Raw genomic sequence first — 25470 nt, forward strand, 5'->3', positions numbered from 1 at the left:
CGTCCCTTTAAAGTGAAGGCATGGAGGCACAGAGGGCTTTATTTGGCCGAAATCACTCACCCTGAGAGTTTCAAAGCTGGGATTTGACCCCAGGCAAGCTGGCTCCGGTTCCCAGCCTCTTGACCGCAAATACTGCTCCTGGACACAGCGGGGAAGGTGGAATAATTCACTATTCATATTTTCAACTCTGGTTTTGAATTTCATTTCAGCTAATGAGTCTGGTTTTGAATTTCATTTCAACTAATGAGTCAGGCTAAGTTAACACTTTAATTAACATCTTTAATCTAGCCAAGTCATTTAACTTAAACAAGAAAATAATCAATTTTGTGAGTAGAGGTATTAAGAAAAACATCATTAATCTGTTTGGGTTTTCTACTTTAATTCTGTGATCTTTAGTTTCCATTCAGTTTTTAGCTCAGGCACACAAGTTTAAGAGTAAAATAATGAACAGTCATCTGGGTTTGGTTTCTCACATAGTACAGCCCAACTTTCCCTAATGCTGCCCTACACACACACACACACACACACACACACACACACACACACACACACACACACACACACACACACACACACAATCTCTCTGTCCCTCTCCCTAAATTAACTGGTAAAAAGGAAAATCAGCATTATAAAACTCCTTTTTCAAATGAAAAGTAGAAAACTCAGTAAGCTGGATTTTTTCCCCCCTAGCTGAAAACAAACATTCAGCTCTTTGGAAATACCTGGGCAGCTGTCTGAATTCTGACTTTTATCTGGTGCCTCCATAGGGAATGGCTGGCCCTGGTCTTACAGAGATGCACACCTGAGGGTGGCAGAGCCTCCATCCCAGAAGCTGACAGTGTCCACGATCTGATCTGGAGCCCACCTGGGAGCAGCAGTGCCCTGCAAAGGCAGAGCCATCCTTGCCCTTGCGTCTGCAATGCTGGCAGCTCAGGGACTATCATCGTACTTTTCTCTGAAGGAGCAGGAATGAAGAATTTCCAGCTCGGTTTATCTTCTCCCTGTTCCTCCCCTTTAGGACAGTGTGTGCCTCGTGCTGGATCCTTAATTTAAAGAATATGGATGTTTCCCTCCAGCCTGAGAGCTGGGGATTCCTATCAAAAGTGACATTAGGGCTTCCCTGGTGGCGCAGTGGTTGAGGGTCCGCCTGCCGATGCAGGGGACGCGGGTTCGTGCCCCGGTCCGGGAGGATCCCACATGCCGCGGAGCGGCTGGGCCCGCGGGCCATGGCTGCTGAGGCTGCGCGTCCGGAGCCTGTGCTCTGCAACGGGAGAGGCCACAACAGTGAGAGGCCCGCGTACCGCAAAAAAAAAAAAAAAAAAAAGTGATATTAAAAAAGTGCGAGCCTGGCCTCCTCCGTCTTTCCTGCCCATCCCTCATCACTCCTGTCTGCTTACGTCACTGTCTCCCCATCTCCGGGTCTGTCTCTACTTCCTGGGTCTCTGGAGAGAAAGCATGAGCTCATTGTTTTCCAGTGAAAAACCACATTTGGTCTCCTCCGCTCCTCGTTTGTCTGTCAGGGCCTGGAGGTGGATGATGCCTCCACCAGCTGAAAGTGTGCCCGGAGGAGCCGCAGACTTGTGCACGGGGTGTCGGTGCTCCGGGGTGGGAGGCGGCCTTGGGGAGGACAGTGGCAGCTCAGGGCCCTGAACTCTCCGGAGGGTCATTAGGGATGTGATGGGAACAAGGGAGCAGATTATTTGCTACACCCCAGATGGTAATTTCAAGCCATACCTCACCTTCTCATTCTTTCCCAAGCAGCCTGTTTCAAGCTGGAAAGTACATGAGCAAGTTGGGGAAAAAGGCGGCCAGGACCTCGCAGGGAAGATGGTGGTGTGAGGCCAGCATGATGACACCTCGTTCTTTATTTTCCTTTTGTGAGGAAGTTACTATGTAATGACACCTTTTGCGTGTTTTAAACAAGACATTTTTAAGACTCAGGGGAAAAGATGTTCAAAATCCGGGAACAGGGAAGTGAGCATGAAAAGGTTGTAGATCGCACAAAAGATGAGGCGACGTTTAGCGCAGAAGACTGTGAAATGTCAGATGCTGCAGCGGTGAGTCAAGGAGTCACTTGATAAGGCGATGAGAAGAGCCTGGGGTGGGGGTGAGGGTGGAGCCAGGAGCCAGGGGCGGGGACCGTGCTCCGACGGGCGATGTGGACGTGCGTGGGGGTCACCCAGCAGAGAGGCCTCATTTCTATTCCTCGATTGCCGTGTTGGCCGCCAGGTGATGCAGAAGGATGGCAGGGAGCGTGGGAGGTCGTTTCTCCAGTGAGGTCACCCCGTTTGCGAAGGGAGACCGGACGGTCAGAGTAAGCTGTGGCGTCCAGGGTGCTGTGAGCCTGTGGGTAGGTGTGCCGTGTCCAGATTTTCAATCAAGGAGACTGGGGATTCCGTGCACGCAGACGAGCAGCTGTGCTAGAGGGAAAGGGCTTAGGAAACAGAGGGGGGTGGCGGGGTGCTCAGCAAGGAAGCTGTGGTGCTGAGCTGACCTCATCCCCTCTGTGGATGCAGTTCCTAGACCCGGTAGGTGGGCTGAACGGTACAGACAGGGTCTTTCATGACATCCAGGTACACAAGACGCGGACGTGGGGGAGGTGGATCGGGAATGTGAATTCACAGCAGGCTGGATGGTCCCACCCGAAGAGCTCTCTCTTAATGGTTTGATTTCTGATCACAAGGGGGGGGGGGGGTGGTGTGTGTGTGTGTGTGTGTGTGTGTGTGTGTGTGTGTGTGTGTGTGTGTGTGTGTGTGTCCAGAGTTCTGCCCTCACCACTGCCCTGTCGGGGGATTTTAGTGATGACTTGAATGAGGATGGGGGTGGCCTGCTGATGGAGTGTGTGGACTGATGGCTAATTCATGGAAGGACAGCATCACCATCCAGAAATGTCTTCAGGGGCCTGGAACAAATAGGAGATCCCACAGGAGGTAACAAATCAAACTACAGAAAACAACCCCGAATGAGACATGATAGCTGCCCAAGCCCGTGGTGGCTACATAGCTTCCCTGGAGGAAAGTACTTGTGCGTCGTCCCCTGCATGCGACCAGCCCTGTGACGTGGCTGCCCGCGAAGCTCACGGGGAACCTGGCTGCGCTGATACAGTTACGGCTCCAGACCAGGAGAGGCGTAGGTGTTGCATCCTCGGGGAATGATCGTGGTCAGTGTTGCCCTGGGAGAGATTTTGACGTGTGGCCGAACCTTGGGGACGACCAGTATGGTGCTGGGTTCTGAGACTGTGGGTGCAGAACCTGGACGTTCTCAGCTGGAAGAAAAGGAACCTTGGGTGGGAGGGGTGTGAGAGCTGTCTTTACATGCTTATGGGCTGTTCTATGGGAGCGGGTGTGTGTCCCAGAGAGAGAACTGATAAATGAACATTTCTTGAATGCCTTCTCTGGAGCAGGTTTTACATAAGTTGTCTCATTTATTCCTCGTCAGTCTTAAGAGGTGGATGCTATCATTATCTGCATTTTGCAGAAGAAGAAGTGAGGTTCTGAGAGGCTGAGTAACTTGCCCAAGGCCCTCCTGCTGATGAGTGGCTTGTGCTGGGAGCGGGGACAGGGCTGTGGCCAAGTGTGGGTCTGGTAGACACATTCTCAGCCCTCTTCCACCACGACTAGGAGCTGTCTTCTGGCCAGCTCATGAGGGGAGCTCTGGAAGCAAACATTCCGTCCTGCTCTGATAAGAGCAGCAAAGTCTGCAGAAGCTGGAAATCCCTGCACATGGAAAAGTTTTGCCTTGTTTCCGATAGAAAACCTTGGAGGGACTCTCTTTTTCTGAAGAGCTTGATTTTTCCCAGTTTCTCTTCACAAGTGGGTATAGTGTGGTGCTAGGGAGCGGGGTAGGTGGGTTTACGTCCCACCTGTGCCAAATAATAGCTCTGCATTCTTGGGCAGGAGACCTCTCTAAGCCTCTATGTCCTCATCTGTGAAATGGGGATAGTAACAGAGTCTAACTTTTAGGATTAAATGAGATAATGTGTAGTAAAGTCCTTTGTACAGTACTTAACACATAGAAAGCATTCATTGAACATAAACGATTGTTCAAAGGAGTTACTGTTGACCCTTGAACAATGAAGGGGTTAGACGTGGCCCCTCTGTGCAGTCGAAAATCCGAGTATAACTTATAGTCAGGGTATCCTGTACGTGGTTCCTCTGTAGCGTCGATTTCAACCAACCATGGATAGTATAGTACTGTAGTCTTTTTTTTTTTTTTTTGGCTGTGTTGGGTCTTCGTTTCTGTGCGAGGGCTTTCTCTACTTGTGGCAAGCGGGGGCCACCCTTCATCGCGGTGCGCGGGCCTCTCACTATCGCGGCCTCTCCTGTTGCGGAGCACAGGCTCCGGATGCGCAGGCTCAGTAGTTGTGGCTCACGGGCCCAGTTGCTCTGCGGCATGTGGGATCTTCCCAGACCAGGGCTCGAACCCGTGTCCCCTACATTGGCAGGCGGATTTTCAACCACTGCGCCACCAGGGAAGCCCAGTACTGTAGTCCTTACGATTGAAAAAATCTGTGAATAAGTGGATCCGTGCAGTTCAAACCCATGTTGGTCAAGGGTCATTTGTACCATACTCAAAGCACCATCTTGGCCGTCAGGAGTACAAAGATGAAAACCACAAGCTCCCCTATCCCAGACCATTTACCACAGACAGAAAGAGACGATTAATATACAAACAGCTGTGTTACAATAGAAGTCAGCAGAAGTGTTGGAGGAGAGGGTGAGGGGTCAGAAATGGGGTGGAGGGCTGGCATTTGGGAGCAGGGTTTTTAAGAATGCAACCCCTCTGTGTGAGTCCGGAGGGCCCCCTGAACATGGCTCCTAACAAGCATTTATGAAACATTGAATGGAAAGGAATTAAATATTTATGAGTCTGTCTGTGCGTTGCATACAAAACAACATTAAAAGGCCACGCCGACACCACAAACACAAAAAACAATGCGCACCAAATGGAACGCGTTTGCAAGCATTAAAAATGAAACGTCCGTAACACTTTTCCTCAGTATGAAGAAAATAAAACATTCTTTCTTGCCAGGTCGGCAGCAGCGATAAGCCTTGCAAATCCTTCGGCTCAGAACACCTGGAAGGGACAGGAGGCGCCAAAGAGGAGATGGGGGCGGGCTGGGGAGGGTTCTTGCAGTAAGCTTTTGCGAAGACCTGTCTGAGATCCGGGAGCATTTGTAAACATCGCTGCCCTCGTCACCCTCCTCCCCTTCCTGCCGGGCTTGGGGACCCCAGTCCCGTCTGCCCTCCTTGAACCCCTGGGACATCCCTGGTTTGCTTCCCTCCCCTTTCATCGGGGACGTGGTTTTGCTTCTGATCTCAAACCTTTAACCCCCTAATCTCCATCCCCACTCTTGTGGCTGGCTGAAGAATCCAACATTGCTAATGCTAATCTGATAATGGCTTTCCTCATTTGCCAAAGGAGATCGTCTCTACTTCCTCTCTCTTCTAAGGTGTAATTTTAACTTTTTTTTTTTTTGAAAATGCCCTTTAAGGAGGAGATGAAGTCCAAAATTTAAATCCTCAACCGGTTTCCTTTTTTTTTTTTTTTAAAGGTTGGCTTTCAAGTTTTTTCCAGTGTGTTCTTTCTACCTTTACTTAGTCTTTCCATTTATTAGGCACAGAGCACAGGCCTCGGGCTAGAACACTGGTTAAGAACCGCCAGCCCGGTGGGCGAGACAGATGTCAAAGTGAGACCATAAGAGCTCACCCTGTAGTGGGCTGAGGCCAGGGCCGGTCAGCGGGACTGACGCCAGTGTCCTGGCCATTCTCACCGTTGGCACCGAGGAAGGGCGAGCGGCAGACAACACATGGGTGATGTCCCTTCCTCCCTTTCTTCTTCTTCAGTGAATGTATCACGTTCCTCCACATACAAAGCACTGTGGCTGCGAAATTATCCTTGTTCCCAGTGAATCTCCAACCAGGCAGTGACTCAGCTGTGGTGTCTGAAACCTCTGCGCCGACACCCAGACACTGGCTGTTCTCCTTGCTGGCTGAGTGGCTCCAGAGAAGGCCTTCATCTGTCTAAACTCTCTCTTCCTTCAGTCAAATGGGAATATTACTGTAATATTTACCTCGCAAGGTTGTTGTGAGGATGACGGGGGATAAAATGAGTGTCCGGCGTCTGGAAGGCATTGTGAATAGATTTAATTTTTTTAAAGAAGGAGCTCTGGAATGAAGGAAACACGGGGACGCTCAGAAGCGGTCCAGTCATCCATCCGTGTGTCTTTAGGATGCTCGAATATCAAGAAGAAAAGAACATGAGGAACAAGGGAAGCTGAGAAGGAGCAGAGCCTGCCTCAGCCCTGGGTCCTGACGGGACCCTTCACAGCAACCTCGGGATCGAGTTGGACCAACTTTTTTTACTTCTTACTGTTCACACTTCTCAAACATATGAACCATTTGCACTGCTCTCCCCTAGGTGGTGGTTCTTCAGTGTTTGGTCCCCCAAAGCAGAGCCCGAGACAGGGACTTTGGGGGAGTTCCCGGGAAGGAGGAGAAGCCAGTGGATGGTGCAGTGCTGAGCAGCTTCCTGCTGTGAGCGTCCGTTTGGATCCCAGGGCCGCCCTCAGGGTCACCGTGCAGAGGGTGCCTTGTGGTCATCCCCCAGTGGGTGGGGTGCGTGCTCTGTCTCTCACGCCCTGGGTTGAGGGTCTCTCTTGTGAGTATTGACTCTCCTGCACCCTTGTGGGCTGCCCGTTGAGGGCCAAGTGACCTGTGAGTTGTAAAGAGGCGGGAGACTTGCCAGGGACCTGACGTGGGTGCCATGAGCACGCCCGGGAGCACTCGCTGCAGTTGCGGCCGGAGTCCAAGGTGGGCCAAGAGCACGGAGAGCCATGGCTCTAGTCCTGCCCACAAAGGTCCCAGACTGACTTCACGACATCGTGCAAACACAGCTCCTGGATGGGCATCTGCACCTGGTGCTGCATTGCTCCCAGATGTGGCTACGGAGATATGGCTCCCAGATATGGCTAGGAGAGGAGGCCAGCACATACTTGGGGCCAGCTACCTCCTTTACCTTGTGTGATGAAAGGACAGACCCTGGTGTCTATTCCCCACTCATCCAGATATGTATTGCTTGCCTGGCCCTGGGGGTAGAAGTGCAAACAAGAGACCTGGTTTCTGGGTTTGAGGAGCTCACAGTTGAGCGATAGAAACTGCTCTTTGAATAAGAAAGGATTTGGAGTCAAAGGAGTCTGGGGAAGTCTGCACGCCATACCTGTCCCCTCTAGGGGAGTTACAGTGTACGTTAAGAACTCTTAAAGTCCTGCAGCAAGAAAACCTTTTAAACATTGTTAAACCCAATTTTTCCTAAATACGTTTGACCATCGCATACCCAGCAGGCATCACTCCACTTTTAAAGTGAGAGCTGGGGAGGGGGTCCCATGTTCTGGTTCTTTCTCAGGCCCACGCTGATCAGCACCAGATATGGTCGTGAAGTTGCAGGGTTGCCTTTACAGCACACCTTCCCCCTCCCTCATGAGCTGCCGGGATCCTCAGCCTCTTTTCTCTAGGGTCCCTCTGCTGCTGAGGGTCCATCTAGAGGAAGGGATTTCGGAATCTCATCCACACCTAGGCACTAGTGACTCAGAACTACCCTCTTTGGACTTACTTAAAAGAGTTGTTTTTTTTTTTTGCGGTACGCGAGCCTCTCACTGTTGTGGACTCTCCCGTTGCGGAGCACAGGCTCTGGACGTGCAGGCTCAGCAGCCCTGGCTCACGGGCCCAGCCGCTCCGCGGCATGTGGGATCTTCCCGGACCGGGGCACGAACCCGTGTCCCCTGCATCGGCAGGCGGACTCTCAACCACTGCGCCACCAGGGAAGCCCCTTAAAAGAGCTTTAAAAATAGGTACCTAAGAGAACAATGTCTGAGCCAAAGGAATGATTCTCTAATGCATGAATATAAGTGCTGTGGCACCTGTTTAGGGAAGGTAAGTTTAGATGGTGTGGGGATGGGTCCTAGCACTGCCTCTGAAGTCTCCCTGCCTAAGAAGGTTTCCACTTAATATACATAACGGTGGAGTAATAGACTCCTTCTACAGCTACTTAGGAAACCAGGTCTTGCTGATAGCAGATTGCGCGTGAAAGGAATATCACCTGCTGGTATCATGGTAGAGCGTGGTCAGAATCCAGAGTTCATTGTGTACGCTGTCTCTGCTGCCCCCCTCCAGTCTGTTTCCTCATATGCCCAGTGTACATCAGGGGTCTTGTGCTACCAGCCTCCTAGGGGTATTGCATGTGAAATTTCTCTCTCCCCCTCTCCCCACCCCCTGCCTCTGTGTTTGTATAGTGTGATATAAACATTGCTTACTAATATTATTTCTGATTTCCTGTGGTCTTGCCCCCTTAGAGTAAGTAGTCTTAGGGCAGCAGTTCATAATAACTGGTGTTTATTGAGCACTTACTATGTGCAGGAAGTACATTAGTTTTTAACATGAATTATTACACTCATGCCTTGGGTCTTAAAGGATTTGAAAGGCAGGAAAAGGATAGGAACAGTCTCCCCCTGTTCCTTGTTCCAGGGTCTCCCTTCACCACTGAAGACCTTGAGAGGTGGAGGTGGGGGAGAGGCGGAAGGTGCTAGCATTGGACTAAGGGAAGCTGGAGTGATGTTTTAGAACGGGAGAGGGCTGGGGAGGTGTGGAAGGAAAGAGGAAGAAGGGCAGAGTGAGCTGGATGCTTGTGTTTGCCCCGTGGGTCCAGTCCCCACCTTCACCTGCTCGTACTCAGAGGCTGCCCCCCTGCACCTGGTGGGTTCAGGAAACGGAGGGGGGGGACTGGCAGGGAATGAGGGTAGGAGGAGTGAGAGGTAGGGTGCTTATTCCCTGCCCTTCACACAGGTTGGCTGTGACCCCCTGCCGAAGCCTGCATCACCTCTCCAGGTTCCGGTGATGCACCGCCCCCCCCCCCCGCCCCCCCGCCTTTCCCGGTCTCGGTGTTATAACCACATCCTTGTGTTGCGAGCCCCAGGGCCCTGCACCACCCTTGCCTGGTCTCTTTACACTCTGCGCTCAGCTTTGTAAATTGTCCCTTTTGGAAACTCTCCTCGGTTACCCATTTGGGTATCCTATCTCCCTGGGATCCTGACACGCAGATAGGAGGGTCCTCAGCTCAGAGGGCAGAGCATGGCTGAAGGTATAAAGTCCCAAGGGGCCCACAGGAGGGGCCACCCCTGCTGCCTCGCTGACCAGTTTTCTGGCCCCCAGCTGAGGCTTCCAGAGTGGGAAGCTCATGTCTCTGGGCTGGAATGCAGGAGGTGGGGAAGGTCATGGGCTTCTCCGTTGCCTTCCAGGTCGCCCCTCTAACCCATTCTTTGCAGGAAAATCTGTTTGTATTGGGAAGCCCACATTCTGGGCACACGAATTTGGTGCCCAGATGGCGCCTGAACTGACAAAAGCCCAGCACACTGACAGGACCTGCAGACACATGGGTAAATATTTTGCCTTTCTTCTTAGGCAATATTTGAGTCTTTCAAATTTAATTGCTGTCACAGGCAGGATGCTTGCATCCTTGAGGCAAAGCAAATAGTGAGGGCCTCCACCGGGGCTGCTGGGAAGTTCTCCAGCCAGGCTTCCTGGCCGGCTGCCCGCGGCGCCTGTCCGTCAGCTCCTGCTCTTGTCGAGTGTCAGGTGGCCTCTTGCCTCACTGGCTGGGTGGGCTGGGGGTGAGGGAGGCTCAGGGAGCCTGGAACCTGTGGCCACTTGTTGAGTATGTTTTGAGGCTGAGAGAACCTGGTCTTGGCTAGGAAATCAGGTACTTTTCTCAGACATGAGTGACAGGCACCAATCTAGCTCTTAACAGTGGGATCCTGTCTTGTGTCTCCCAAGCGGGGTCCAGGGAGGATTTTGTTTGATCTTGAAATCGCGGAATGTAGGGTGGCTGCTAGTTTGCATGACATCTTTGTGCAAATTAGATAAAGGCAGCCTCTCTGACAGGGACATCTCCCGCATACCCCACCAGGGTGCATGTCTTGGCAAGCAGAGCAGCAGCTGGACTTCAGCACCTAGGTACTCTCGGGAGGTACCCTTACGCAGTGCACAACCTGCTCAACTGTATATGTCCCAGGTAGTTGCCGATGATATTCATGTAAAAACCCTTTCTCCCTTATATCTCCCTCTCTTCTTTCTTTTTCTCTTTATTCCACCCCGAAACCATCGACCTAGTTGTCCCTCGGATTACATTTACAAAGTGCAGTGAGAGGCTATTCCACGTTCATGTGTGATCGACAAGCCTCTCCTTACGTTGTCCAGACAGGGAAGAGGTATTTGCTGTAGGATCCCAGAGTTCTGCAACAATCACCTCCTTTTATTCATGACATTCTAATTTGCCTCAATTATCTTAATCCCTTGCATATAATAGAAGCAGTTGGGGTCCTTGCCCACTGTGGTCTTCTAAAGGGCGCCTTATGTTGTTCATTGCTTTCTTCAAAGCACGTGTTCTTGATGCCCGCCCTGTGCTGGTGGCCGGGGAGATAAAGATGAATGAGTAAGACAGGTCCCTGCCCTTGAGAAACTCATCATCCAGTGGGGGAGCGAGGCGTGTAAATAGATAAATCACAGGGCATTGGTGTGCTGGCTGCATAGCGCAAGGAGCTTAGGGAGGGAGAAGGAGGGGATGTTGAATGCCTGCTGCTGTGTGCTGTCCTGGATGCAGGGAGGCTTTGCCGAGGAGCTGGAGGTGTACTAGGTGAAAGGCCGGGAGGAGAGGAGGGACAGAGTCGTGAGCGGACAGGGCATTATCAGGGCAGGGTGGAGGGGGGCGCGCCTGGCTGGAGCCTAGGGTGTGTAGTGGCTGGGGCCCAATGGGGGCTGGGACTTTCTGCCGGGAGTGTTGGGTTTATCCGGTGTGTGAAAGAGACTGCATTTTCTGGAATGCATTTTCCTTCTGGAATGCAGTCTGAGCAGCGGGTGCGGTGCGGAGGGTGGGCTGGTGGAGGAGACTCCCATCAGACAATTCTGAGTTCTAATCCTGGCACGGGCAAGTCACTTCATCTTCTTGAGCCTCCATTTTCCTATTCGTAAAATAGGGGTGATGAGCATCATAGCTCCTACTTAATTGGATTATAGAAAGGATTAGTAGGACAGTGTTCATAACAGAGTGTCTCGCTGGTGGGACAGGTACAGAAGCCGCGAATAGGTTATGGGTGGCTGAGGTGTGGCTCCTTCAACCCTCCCCGAGGCTGGACCGGACGCAGCAGCCCATCTGCTCATCCCGGCTGCCTTGCACGCATCTCTTCTACATGCGCCAGGGCATGAGTAAAGTTGGAAACCACTGGTCTACAAGGCTCTTGGCAAGTCTCTCCTACCTAGTAAGTCCTCAGCAAATGTGGAATCAGTCACTGTTTTTTTTTTTTTCAGTCACTGTTTTTGTGCAACTATGATAGAGGGAGTGGATACAGAGAGGGCAGGCTGGATGCCAGGGACATTTCTGAGACAGAACTGGCAAAATTTGGTGACCAGTTGGATGTCAAGGAGGCGTGGCACGGCTAGAGCTGGGAAAGCCTTGGGGATGACTGTGGGATTTGTGATGTGGCCTGGATGGGAGGTGATGCTGTTGATGGAAATTGCTATGGAAATGAGGTATGAATGTGCGTTGAAGAAGCGGAGACTGTCTGGCAGACTACTTTTTCTAGAAGTATTACCAGCTTAGGGAAGAAGGAACATAGAGGTGTGGGGGGATGTGGTCTGGGGGAGGGTATGGCATGCGAGAGACTCAGGATGTTTGTAGGCTAAGGGGAAAAAGACAGAGGAGTTGAGAAATTAAAAGAAAAATAGTGCACAGCACTTTCCTCAAACTTTGCCCCTTTGGACAGCGTCTGTCCCACTGGAGGAGTGTCTGCCAATAATGGGCGGTGGGCGGTTGTCCAGATATGATTTGCAATAAGGCGCTGTCTAAATTACTGCACTCCGCCAATTGCCAGGTTCCCTGCTGACAGTGAGCCAGGAATCAGACGATTCAGTCAGGTGCCACCACTTATAAACTGAAAATCAGTGGGGTGCAAAATGGATTACCATCAAAATCCATTCAGGTGCAAAACCAAATTTTAAAACCCCTAACCTTTAAAGATGACACCTTTCCTGATTGTTCACAACGCGCTGACGCTGAGTTTTAACATCCCCCAGATAAGCAAGTGTCGATGGAAGCGTCTGCAGGAGGCCAAGGACTCCTAATCATGCCTTCCTTTTGGAATTTGCAGACATGGCGGATTTATAAATTCGTGCTTTGGCAGTTCTGTTAGATTCTCAAAGGCGTCGGTTCTCAAACTAAAGTGTGCAACAGAATCACCTGGAGGGCCTATTAAAATTCAGATTGCAGGCTCTACCTCCTGGTTCTTGATTTAGCAGGTCTGGGGTCAGGCCTGGGAAATGACATTTCTAGAAAGTTCCCAGAGGATGCTGATGCTGTGATCCCAGGGCCACACTTGGAGGGCCTCTGCTCTAAGATGTAGGACTATTTTGACAATCTGACTAGCAAAGCATGCATTGATTGATAACGGCTTCTCAGTAAAAGTCCTACTGGACCAGGTGTTGAGTATGTCAGGGGGCTTCAGTTTTGTCCAAGAAATCTGAGAAGAGACTGGTTCAAGGAGATACAGATGGATCTGAGTGCTTTGTGTTCAGAGGTGAGGCTGGGGGGGCAGGGGATGGAGAAAAGGCAAGAGGCCCCCTCTAGCTCAGCATTCCGCAAGACAGCACGTACTACATGGTTAAGGCCGAGGCCTGCCGTTTACTGGTCTGTGGGTGCAAACTCTAAACGTCTTTAGATGCCAAACTTCCTCCCTTGATATAAAAGTTGATTTTCCTAAGGTTAAACACACATGGCTACTACTTTCTTTAACAAGCTGCTATCAGCCTAAGCATTGACTCTTCCCACCTCTGAATGATGCCAGAGGTGTATTTTTCTATCTAAATCCATGGCGTTTGATTTTGTCCTACCCTCTTGCTCTTTTGGAGTCAAGGTTATTACCTTGTACGTGTAAAATGTAGGTGTCACCAGGCCCGATATGAAACAAGTCCCTTGCCCCAGGACAGAAAAATGGATCCTGGAGACTGCCCCAGACCTGGTTCCTGCCTCATTAACCTTTGGTCTCCTGTCTCTCTTTGCCAGGAGAAATTGAGAGATGCACGTACATCAAATACCACTACTCCTCAGCCACCATCCCCAGGAACCTCACCTTCAACATCACGAAGACCATCCGCCAGGATGAGTGGCACGCCCTGCGTAAGTACACCTGAGTTTCTTTCTCTGGCTGTGACCTGTGGAGGGCGCGGAGACTGGATGCCCGTCAGCAGCTCGGTCCGGATGGACAGATGCACCTCCGTGTGAGACCTGTGGACAGTCTCAGAACTTGGCGGCAATCCTTAAAGTGTCGATGTCTGTGGGTCACAGTGGCCTCGGTTGGTTTTGATGGCATTGTAGCTTTTGAGGAATTTGCTTCTACAGTTAAAACAAAAAACGACCAGCAGTTAGACGGTGATCAGTGGTCTTGCTTCGCCATCCTGGTAGGCATTTAAGATTTCACCTATCTGACCAAACCAACTCCTGGGATTCAAGTCCAGTGTGTCTCCAAGTTGCCTGGGGTGTTACTGTGGCAACCTGCTAATCTCTCTCGTGTTGTCCTCTGTACGGGGTAAGACCTGCTAAGACCCGGTGGTGGTTGCAGGCAGCGTGGCGCTGGGAATTTGCATGTCGGAGGGGTCACGAAGGGGGAGGGGCTGGTCCTCAACTTCCAAGTTTCTGTTTCCCCTAGAATGATGGGACCCATGTTCGCATGTGATTGCTCAGAGAAGATCAGAGTATCTGCCTCCATTGGTTAGGGGAATTCTTGGTCAGGGATTCTCAGAGACTTAAATTATGAGAGGGTGACGTCATGAGCGGACACAGTTGGTTTGCTATTTTTACCTTTCTGCTCCATGGGGATCCACCTGCTTGTCTGTGTCAGGAAAGTTCTCCTTCCTCACCAGCATTGTTCTTCATGTGAACATGTTCTTCCTCTTAGTAAGCTCCACGCTGCCTCTGGTGCATTTGTCACTTCTCCCCGATTCTAGCTATTTTCACATAATGTCACAAGGTTAACTTTATGTTTATATGTGAAGGAGGCTCTTTGTTTCTTGATAACAAGGTTCCTGTAATCGGTAAACTTTGAAGAAGGTCAAAACCATCTTTTGTCTCTTTATTGTTGCCTCATTGTCTTTTGCATGCATGGGGCCCACCACTTTTTGGTTTGGTTTTAATCAAATCACCATAGCTTGAAGTGGGGGTGGGGTGAGAGACGAGTAAAATTAAACAGAGCAATCGTTCGTTGGTTTCAGGAAAAAGATTCTGACTAGGTGTCTGGATGAGTGTTACCTAATGCCAGTGGCCCAAAATGATGTAGGGCAGGTATGAGCAGATAGGAATGCGTTAACCAGATGGTTCCCCCCCCCCCCCCCCTTACAAGCTTTATCGCTGCTGGAGACACGAACCAGAAGCTGGGAACAGGGAGCTAATGTCCAATGGGCATCCTCAGGTGCTAGACATTGAGCTAAGCATACCACATACTTATTTAATTTTAATGTGAGATTTGCCTTAGGGACACTAGTAATCAGGGCTATTAATTTCCTTTTTGGAGGGAGACATGTGAAGAGCCAAGTGTATAAATCCCTGACAGTGACTGCTTATTCGTCAAGTTGCATTGGTCTAGGATAGTCACTTAATAGACACCTACAGTGCATGTTCAAGATACATGACAAGCCTGGTAGAAGAACCACTTAAATATAACTTAAGCAATGCAGTGGAGGGGGAGGGGCGTCGTGGAATCTCAGAAGGAAGACGTTGTTGTCGGTATTTCGGCTTCAATTCAGATTCACTCAGTTCAATCACAGTTACCGAGTGTTTCTGTGTACCGGGCACATGGTGGATACCGAGGCCACAGGGAGCTCTTTCAAAGAGCTCATGTCTGGAGGTGGAGGAGGGTGGGCAGGAGTGGAGAGATACAGTCACAAAGCAAATAATTACAGGGCAATGCCCTGATTACAATATAGTATAACGGTTTCATGCAGTTAAGGTAGTTTGTGAAAGTGTTTCAGCAAGAAGAATTATTCTAGCGTAAATTGCACAGATGCATTTCAAGGGCATCACTGAAAACATGTTACATGGTGTTAGCAAAGGCAGAGAGGAGGCTAATGCTAAGCTTTATGGCCCTTCTCTGAGCCCAGTGTCTCCCGGGTCCTTGTTCTGAAACTGGAGTGCCCTTAGGTTCTGCAAGATCGAGCGTGCAGGCTCTGCTGTGGTGAATGGGGGTGCTGACAGATCTATTTTTAAGTGATAAAAGCCATCTCAGCGACTGATACATGCAGACGTTTTGGGCACCCCGTGTTGGGTGAAGTCGAGGCTCCCCTTTGGTGAGGGATTCATCTGCCTGTTTCACAAAGTGACCTGCTGGTCTGTGAGGCAGGCAGAGAACGTTTGCCGTTCCGAGAGCAGGCGACCGTGGGTCACGCCTGAAGCTGCTGCTGAACGTAATTGGCAATGTTGGCGCAATGGGGAGGTGTAGTAAATGTCAGTTTTAATTTTCAAAGGTCAGATATCGATGACATTAGGTGGGACATGGGCACATAAGCCCCCTTTGAAATTAAGTAGAAACTGTCAAAGATTAGCAAACCCCTATGACCAAGCTTTGGAAATTAAGAAAAAAAAAACAGACTCTGATTTCTTTACTTATTTGAGAGTCCTGTATTGTTTAATACTGTCAGTGGGATCAAATTCCTTTAATACTAGGTCGGTTATCGTTTTATAATTTCGTCATAATACCTTACATTCTGTAATTTTTCTCAGGAAGTAATTTTTGCCAAAGCAAAAATTTTGATTTTTTCTCCTGAAATAACTTCTGGTAAATATTTTGGACTTTGGTTAAACTTAGGTTATACCTACATTTTCATCAAGAATTTGCATGTGGTCATGAAACACTGTTGTGGAAAAAAATGTTTTCAAAGAAGAAAAGCACCATTTGGTTTAAAACTATGCTGTGGGTTTTGAACAGGTAACCTCACCAATGGGAGGCTTCACTGGCTGTGAGCTCATTCACCTTATGGTCACATGAATAGCAGGTGAAAGAATAAAAGTATCTGTAGGTCGCTAGGTTTATAAGTCCAAGTGTAAAGAGCTAATAACCACGAGTCTGGGGAGTAAAGGTCGGAGAATCAAATGTGTTTGTGCATGTGTGTGTGTGTGTTGAGGGTGGTCTCTGCTATGGAGGTTTGAATACTGAGTTTTCTGGGTGATTTGGTGACAAGGTTCTGAATCTGTCTTGGATGATGATTGCAGATGAAGTGTTGGGTGTACCTGTTTCTCCTTCCCACCCTGGCAAGAGCCCCCCCAGAGAAGGCAGAACTCCTTCAATAGTTGGGACCGTGCCCTCAGTCCACCCAGACCTGACTGTTTGCCTGGGGCAGCCCACCTGGGCTTTCCTCCCTGTCTGCTGCCTCCCATGAGATCGCAGTGACCCCAAGTGGCATGGGTCCGGGCTCCGTGGGCTCCGAGGGTGCACTGCACCCCTGATCTGGGTCCTCCTGCCCCCTCCAGGGCTGGAGCAGGGTGGGTGAGTATCGCTGGGCCAGCGAGGATGGGGCGGTGGCTACAGGAGATGAGAGTGGCCGATGCCACTCTCTGGGTGGGTGGTCTGGTTTCATGTTTGGAATATGACAGAAGCAGATTGGCAGTGGTCAGGGGAAGCAGGCTGGCAGGACAGTGACATCTTAAACGGTGCCACTTCCTCCTCTCACTAGAACACATCCGCATGGGCTTTTCGTGCTCTGAAGTCCAGGCTTGGGTTGCTGTGTTTGTTTGGAGAATTCTGTGTCCTTGTGTCACCTTCAGGAACCCCTGAGGCCATCCCTAGTGGTCGTTCCTTTGCTTTCACTGTCACTGGTGTCCCTTTGGAATGCGCTTGTAGCACAGCTGGGGTCCTGGATGCTGCCAGTGGCAGGGCAGGGGGTGGGAGGGGTGCCTGGGTGGCCCGTGATGCGGACTGGGCAGCCAGGGTGCTGAGAAAGCAGGCTCTGGGGAGATGCTGCTGCTGAGATGTGGGTGCTTCTGCAAGGAGGAGCTGGCATGGAGTGGAGCTGGGCTTGGGGGGCTGCTCCAGCGACCGGGCTGAGGGAATGGGTGGCGGGGGCACAGTGGGGGGCCTGCCTGGGGGCTGCAGGGCAGGTACCCACTGGAAGGTGTGAGAAGGGCAGCCCTTTGTCACCCCCCTGGTCTCCAACTCTGCTTGTCAGGGACTCTGGGTAGCTGCTGACGAGTCTACCCCAGGGTCCAAGCCCTGAGGCTCCAGAGTCCTGTGCTTGTGAGCTCAGATTCTCTCCTTCCACTTAGCTTTTCAAGATGCAGGTTTCAGCTCACAGTTGATTGCCCCTGGCAGTGGGAATCAGGGAGTTGGGATTCCGCTTTCCTGCAATCACATCCTCTCCGCTATCTTTCAAGAGGCTGAGAGCCAAGAAAGCTCCAGGTTTTTTTGTTTTTGTTTTTGTTTTTTTTAAAGCTTCCTTCTGTCAAGACTGAAAGTTCAGCTAATTAAATTGGATGGTCACACAGCACATTTCCAGCTGGCCAGGGAGGGAGGGAGAGATGATCTCCTCCCCCGACACCCCCCCCCACCATCCTCCTGAGGGCTCACTCCCCACCCCCAGGGACACACAAACACAGCCTCACACAGTAGCTTTGCAAAGTGGAATCAGAAGCAATATGATATGTAGTTAAAGAGGGACGGAGAAGAGGAGGGAAAGGGCATTGGGGGAGGGAGGGAGCAGAGATGGAGGCTTTGTGGAGGAGCGAGAATGTGTCAGTGGATGTGCTGCTAAGAGGGGGAAGCAATAAAATTCAGAACTGTCTTGTCTAATGCACACACCTGAGTGACACACTTGGATCCCTGACCCCGAGACTCCTGACCGCCCACCGTGGAGGCCTGTAGCTTAGCTCAGTCTGGGGGTACCAGCCCCACCCAGGCTGTGCATGGTGGGAAGCCCAGCCTGTCTGCTAATCTGCTGTAGATCTTGGTGCCGAACTCTTCTCTTACTCTGCTTGGCCAAGCCCTACCCAGTTCCCCCTCTTCTAGCCTCTTCCGTAATCTCTTCCACACGCTCCCCTCTTTCTAGGATTAGCACGTCCTGCCCCTGAACCCTAGTCTCCCCGGTGCTAAGACTCCCTCCAGCCACCCCCAGGTACCGCCCACCTCCTGGGTCCAAAGCTGCTCCTTGCCCCTCCCCGCTGGCATTGGCCTTGGCCTTGGCCTTGTGTTGGCTTCTTGCCCGATGGCGCTTATCTTCTCCTTTCCTGATGGACTGTCCTGGCCCCTCAGGACCAGCCTGCTCATTGCCCTCTGAACTTTACTCCTACTCAGACCTCTGGCCTCACAGCCTAGGAGTGGCCTAGGTTTCTGGTCCCTCGTCCCCCAGCCATCCCTGCTTATGGCGAAATGAATGTGGTAGACCCAAGGGGTTGGGATGATGATAAGAGTAATTGTAACAGCGATAACTGCCTCTTGCAGATGGGGTAACCATGCCAGGCAGGAAGGGGCTGCCTAGAGGTCCCTTCTTGGCCTCAGAAGGATCTGAGACTCAGGATCCAGGTTTGAACTCCAGCAGACACCCTCCAGCTATTTTTTCTTTGTTTTTGGCGGATGTGATGTAAAACAGCCTAATGAGGTAAACATCCTAGACAAGAGAAGCTTCGGTCCCCTGCAGTGTTGACCATTTTCCTTCCCCTGCATCTGCCTCTGAGCCCAGCCAGTGTGAGGTTCTCACTGTGTGCAGTCTGTTGTGAGCTGCCTCTTGCTTGCAAGACTGCCATCCTTGGGGGTCATCCCTAGCAAGAAACCTCCCCAGAATTCTGGAAGCTTGGTAGCACAGGAACTCAACTGACAGAGCATCCCCATATGTCGCTTGGTGTTCTGAAGTCTTTGCTTTTTGCAACCCATCCCATGTCTCTCTGCCCCCAAGCCCTTGCAGGGAACATTGTAAACCTTTCAGGATACCCAAAGCCTGCAGCCCAGAGGCTGCCCTATGCTTGTCCTCCCAGAGCTCCTATGGTATTTTTGCAACAGGCCAGGCAGAGAACACACACCCCTTAATGTGGCATCACACCTACACCTGCTCTGGCAGCTGTAACTCATGCCAGGACTCCTTTCCTTCACAGCTTTCCCTGCCTGTCAAAACCTACCTCTTGGGCTTCCCTGGTGGCGCAGTGGTTGAGAGTCCGCCTGCCGATGCAGGGGACACGGGTTCGTGCCCCGGTCCGGGAAGATCCCACATGCTGCGGAGCGGCTGGGCCCGTGAGCCATGGCCGCTGAGCCTGCGTGTCCGGAGCCTCTGCAACGGGAGAGGCCACAGCAGGGAGAGGCCCGCGTACCACAAAAAACAAACAAACAAACAAAACAAACCTACCTCTCTTCTGTCCCATTCCCTCAGGCTTCTGCTAGACAGCACACTTCCTAATTGGATGAACTTTTTTAAGGTGTTAATGTCTTCTTGGGTTACCTGTCCTGATAGCATTGTTATTTTTCAGGAGACTTCACCCAAAGGTGTGATAGTGAGGTGTTAAAGGTCATGTGGAGATACTTTAAAATTGTAACATGTGTAGCTGTTGATCCCACCTACTTAAATGGCGGCCTGGCTAGGAACCAGTGGCGGAAATGGAGTGGACAAGAGGGAGAGTTTATTTTTGAGGCGGCCTTAGGAGTCGGGAAGGGAGGAGGCCTGGAGTAAGGGGCGGGGTGGAGTAGGGCACAACCTTTTCTGTTAAAGATAGCCAGGTACTGAAACGAAGCTGAGAACCACTGTGCTGGTGTAACTGCAGTCTTCAAGCCACAGTTCATCTGAATGGGCAGGTCCAATTTTGTGCTGGGAATTAGTTGCAAGTCTGGCCTAGAGGCGTTCTCTTAGCTTCTGCAGATTGGAAGGTGTTTTCTTCCGGCCGAGCACACCGATCTGGACACCACAAAGGAGACCTGGGTGCAACCCCACTGGCATCCCTCATCCATTTGTTCATTTACTCATTCAATATTCATGGAGTGCCTGTTCCATGAGAAGCCCCGGGTTAGGTGCTGGAGGAGATATTAAAAGGTATCCTGCTTTCCAAATTGGATGATATATTTCCAGGTGCCAACTGGGCAAGGGATCAAACTGCTTGTTGCTTAATGTTTATCGACTACCCAGAGTGCAGGCTAACGCGGCTGACACGCGCACACATCATGGGTCCCGACCTCCACGTTTAAATTGGCAAGAACTCATTGCAGGGGAAATAAAGGCAGAACATAAGGCAGAACTACCGTATCACAGAGGCTTTGGCCTCTGTGGGAAAAGTGGGGATGGTCTAAGATCTGCTTTCTCTGGGCCCTCTAGGGGAACTGTCCCAGCTCTAGGTGCTGAAAAGGAAGCTCAGTATTGCAGGTGATTCATCTTTCCAACAGCTCAGACAACAGCAGCTCACTGTGCAGGTGAGCTACAGCAGTGAGGGGGAGAAACAGGACCCGGAGCCGAGTGTTCCAGCGGGCAGGGGCAGCTCAGCAATAGGGAATCTGGGTTGGATGAGACACGGATATCTGAGCAGCAGACACTTGTCATCAGGGCAGTGGGTCAGCAGGTATGAATACAGTAAGTGGTGCTTTGGGGTTTCAGGACTGCATGATCCAATAGGGAAGAGGCTTGGCCAGGAGAAGGCAGGCACTAGTTCCCGAGAAATCTGGGACATTAGGGAGTTAGAATAAGAAATAGAGAACAGCAGCTAGGAGAGAAGCCCAGTTTTAAGGTCAGGGATACTACGCCTTGAACAAGAATGGGGCGTGATCTTAGAGCAGCAGTCTCAAACTGTGATCAGGATGGGTCCTGGGATTTGGAGATGAGGCTGCTTCTGAGGATGGTAGGACTGCAGGGGGAGGGTAGGGGAAGAGGCATCTGGGAACCAGAATCACTTAACAGAAAAAGTAGGGAGGTTCTACATTGTGTGGTAAAGGTCCTATCAGAGTCTAGTCCAGTGCACCTCAAAGGCGGTTCATGGACCAGTAGCATCTGCATCATCTGGGAACTTGCTAGAAATGCAAACTCTTGGGCCTCAGCCCAAAGCCACTGACTCCAGATCTCTGTGGGTGGGGCCTAGGAATCTGTGTGATTCTTAACACATTAAAGCTTGAGAACTCTTGGTCTGGAGGGCATTGAGGGCAGGGGGCTGTGGTGGTCAGTGAAGGCTCAGGAGAGGAGAGAGTGTGGGTGGGCTTTGGACGGGAGCTGGGAGAGGAAATATTGCATTTTGCACCTCTCACGCAGAAGCAGGACTTTTAAGTTATTTGTATGTCGTGTGTTGTCTGTTTCTACTTGGTTATAGCTTTGGTAATTTAACTTTTCCATATTTCTTTCTGTTAATTGAATAAAACAGCATGGAAGAGGTGAGGTGTATTTTCTTTTTTTCCCCCATTGTGGGAGCATCGTCCTGTTATCTAGCCTGAAATCTCTATCTTGCCTCTGCAATGTTCTCCTTTCAAAACGGACTTCAAGCTAGGGGACGTGGCATTGAGTTCCAGCTCTGTCGCTGTCTAGGTGTATGACCCTGGGCAAACTACATGAGTGTTTTAAACCCAGTACAGTCGTCTGTAAACCGGAGGTAATACTACCTGTCTTGAGAGTTTTATAAAACTTAAATGATTCATGTGAAATCGGTCAGTAACTCTGGAAAGGCTGATACCAAGTAGCATTAGGTGCTGTTATTATCGGAGCACAGCTGTGCCAGGCACTGGGTTCCCCATAGGAAATGGGGGAAAGGCTCTAAAATGGTACTTCGTGGACTTGGGGGCTTTTCTGTTCAACTCTGTGCAGCCTGTGTGGGTGAGTGTGCCTCGTGTGTGGCTGTATGTATTGGTGGGTCTGCTGTGAGTTTGCTGTCTGCACAGGTGTGTGTGTGTGTGTGTGTGTGTGTGTGTGTGTGTGTGTGAGAGAGAGAGAGAGAGAGCGCGAGGGGGGGGGGGCGGGGGATGGGAGCTGGCATCGGGCGTCTCCAGTGTGGGAGTAGAAAGTGGCTGAGCAGTGTTATGTGCTGAGTGGCAACAGTGTGGCATATTGTGAAAGGAGTTTAAGAGCAGAGAATGGGATAGTGCAGCAGAAGCAGCTCTCTAATTTATCAGTTGTGTCCAATAAGAATGCAGTTTAGACCATAACGTGAGTCTCTAAAAGAGACTTACATGCTGAGTGTCTAAAAAGTAACATTTTCAGAGCTTTGAAGATAAATACACTGTGAGTACATTTGTATTGAAATTGTCAAGGGAAGTATGGAAATGATTGTCTCCTAACTGTTGTAGCCCAGCCCTGCCTTCCAGGAAGGCTGCGGTTTCCAGTATGTACTATGATGAGGTCCTTTCCTATTCCTGAAAGGAAAAGACACATTCCCAAAGAGGATACTGTGAGAGTGTTGGTGGTATAGGGAAAAGAGGGTCCAGGAAGAGGATAGGAGATGCTGTTAGGGTGGGGTGGGGGAGGTGCTGGAGGCGATATTCCTGGGAATTCCTTGTTTTCAGCTCAGTGCCCACAGTGGGCCATGGGGTGGTGCTGGCTGTGGTTGGTCTTGGTTTCTGCCCTTCCCTGTTAGCAACTAAGAGGGACGAAGAATTGCAGGGAGAATGAGTTGGCCTTGGAGACAGCTGGTAACCTGCCAGCTGGGAGAGGGGCTACACAGCTGCCCCGCCTGAGTCCCTCTGGGAGGCAGAACTAGAACCCACGCCTTTGTGAATGCCAAGTTCACTCTCTTTCCTCACTCCGAGGGTCCCCCCACCACCACCTACGTCTTATTGACATGAGACAAGCCTACTCACTTTTTCTTCTCCTCTCTCTGCCTGCTTTCACAAATATGCTTTTGTTTTTCATTATCCCAGAGGACAACTCTAATTCGTCCTACAGCCGGCCCTCCCCCACCATCAGCTCCTTCCCCTCCATCCCATTGTCTAAAGTAAATGAAGAGCCCCTCCCCCCACCCCCACCCCCGCCACTCCATCCAAGAGCTCTAGTATTCAAAGGAAACGAAAGAAAGCTGTTTATTTTCCACTTCTCTGTTTTTCTTTTTCATTTAATTACTGGTATCACAACAGGATTTTTTTCTGTTGCTTTTCATTGCAAGCTTATAGTATTTCATCTACATTATGAGTTAAATAGGCTTTTGTGGACTAGCCTAGAGACCCAATCATCATTTATAACAGATATGACTTCCCTGGACATGGTTTCTGAATTCCAAATAACCAACTTACTAATGAGGTTTTAGAATAGAGCTCATTTCAGAGCTGGAGACTGTATCTTCTACTTTCTAGGCAATATGCCTCTGAATGGTCTTGTGGCCTCCCGTTTCTACATCTGTTGTTCTTAGGCTGGATCCCCCAAATTAGACACCCTCACTGGGGTGACAGCTCAGACTCCCCTGTCCCTTGTTCTCAGCCCATAACCAGCTACTGATACAACGTTAATTCATGCCCCATGATGTGTCCTGTGTAGGCTTAGCTGATATCCAGAAACCCAACCACAAGACATCAAGCATCCTTCGTGCCTAGGTATCGTTCAGTCTCAGGCCCCACCTCTCAGTTCACGTTGGTAAATGAGGCTATTCATGTAACGTTTCCCTGAGGCTCCTTGCTTGGGCATCTGGTACCACATTAGAAATGAGCAGTTGGAGTGGGGAGTGTGTGTGTTTGACCTTCTGAGGCTGAGATGCTGCTAAACGTGGGTGTGGAGGTGACACCGCTTGGGACGGACGCAGCGTTCGTGTTCCTCGCACCACCACATCCCACCGCCTCACTCTTGGAGCATCTAGATGCTGCACGGTTGCCGGGGAAACCAGGAAAAGGAACTGTACAAAAGCGACCTCCTCCCTAAGCTCCTGGGCACGCCCTCTTGGGGGTGGGGGTAGAGGAGAAGGAGGGGTGCGTTCCTTCTGGCTCTGTGTGTGTGTGTGTGTGTGTGTGTGTGTGTTGGGGGGGGCAATGCCGACACCCAGCCAGCACCCGTCCCCACCCCAGCCTGGCTTTTTCCATGTGTCCTGTTAGCATTACATTCTGCTACCCTCCCCTCGTTCACATTGCCATCAGCTCCTGCCCAAGGGATCGTTTCATTTCCTGGAAGTGAAGATGACTTCTCCACTTCAAAAAGAGTAGGGACCTCTGGTTTGTGGTTAAGGTTTGAAATCCAGCTGCTATGTAGCTTGGCAGAACTAACAGAAGTGTGCAATTAAAAAGATTACTAACTCAGCTCCATTTCCTCACTCAATTCAAGGAGAAGGGCTGGGATCCTAAGTGTTTACAATTCCCCCTCGGAGCTTTGTGGCCCTGGCTAACGAGGACCCATCTTTGGTCATTCTTGGAATGACCCGGCAGGCTCTTCATGCCTGGTTGAGGGCCTGTGGTGTGCACAGCATCTGAACCGGGCAGCGAAAGAGGGGCTTTACGCTAGAGGACATAGGGCAGTGATATCGCCTTGAGACAGCAGGGGTCGGCGCTACAGGACGTGGACAAGCAAAATACTATTAGCAACATCCACGGGAGGAAAAGGTCATGTCAGCCAAGGATAACGGGGCAGGAGCAGTGGCATTGACATGGGCCTGAAATACTTCATTTGTTAAGTTTATTGAGTTCCCACCATTTACTGGGAACTGTTATAGGCACCAGATGAAAGAACCAGCAATTCCTGCCCTCATGGAGCTTGCATTCTCATGAGATGGTAACTCCCACTTATTGGTGAAGCCTTAACACGGGCCGGCGGCTGTATCCCCAGTGTGCATTATTTCACTTAAACCTCAACTGTCTTCTGAGGAGCATATTATTATTATTACAGCTTACTGATAAGGAGACTGAGGCTTCCAGCAGTTCAATAACTCGAGGGAGAGCCACGTGGTGTGAGTGTTACGACTTTATGATCCCTTAGGAATTTCATCCATCAGCTCTGTCTGGGATGGATGGAGAGGAGTCTGGACTCCGAGGGGCTTTCTGTGATGTTCCAGGCCTGAGGTCACGGTGGTCTGGACTGGACTCTCAGCAGTGGATTATGTGAGACTTGCTAAAAGGAGGGGAGGCCACCCGCTAGGTGGGTGCACTTGTGTAAGTGCTTGATGGGCAAGGGCTGAGATTCTGATCTGTAGACAAGGTCTGAACGAGCTGGTCTCTAACTCACTTCCCTACAGGGGCATGGAGACTGTCTTTATTTTGAGAACAACTTTATTAGCGCTAACTATGGGCTGAGAATATGGAAAGTAAGCTTTCCTTGAACTGTAGGGAAGAGTTAACTATACTTTGTCGAGCTTACATTTCTCTTTCTGTGCGTAGAAATAAGGTATATTCATTATATCCAGAGCTAATTCACCGTTGGCATCTGATAAATGCATGAATCCTACATCTCTTTGGCCTTCAAGTCTCAAGGCTAACAACAGTTTTCGTTCTGTCATTAAACAAGACCTCTTTGATCATGGTCA

The 25470-nt window shown here is 50.5% G+C and overlaps 1 protein-coding gene across 3 annotated transcripts in view; it reads left to right on the plus strand.

The window, feature by feature from the left end:
* The window catches only part of TMEM178B (transmembrane protein 178B), a 372296-nt gene that overhangs the window by 104973 nt on the left and 241853 nt on the right, over positions 1-25470 (plus strand). For all 3 annotated transcript variants that reach the window (XR_013829753.1, XM_079931482.1, XM_079931483.1), the window contains one exon: positions 13108-13221. Coding sequence is in view for 2 of the 3 variants with exons in the window: in XM_079931482.1 (XP_079787608.1) it covers positions 13108-13221 (114 nt within the window). In the remaining variant the exon portion in view is untranslated. The remainder of the gene's footprint in view (positions 1-13107; positions 13222-25470) is intronic.

This window comes from Stenella coeruleoalba (assembly GCF_951394435.1).
Source record: "Stenella coeruleoalba genome assembly, chromosome: 9".
Lineage (NCBI taxonomy): Eukaryota > Metazoa > Chordata > Mammalia > Artiodactyla > Delphinidae > Stenella > Stenella coeruleoalba.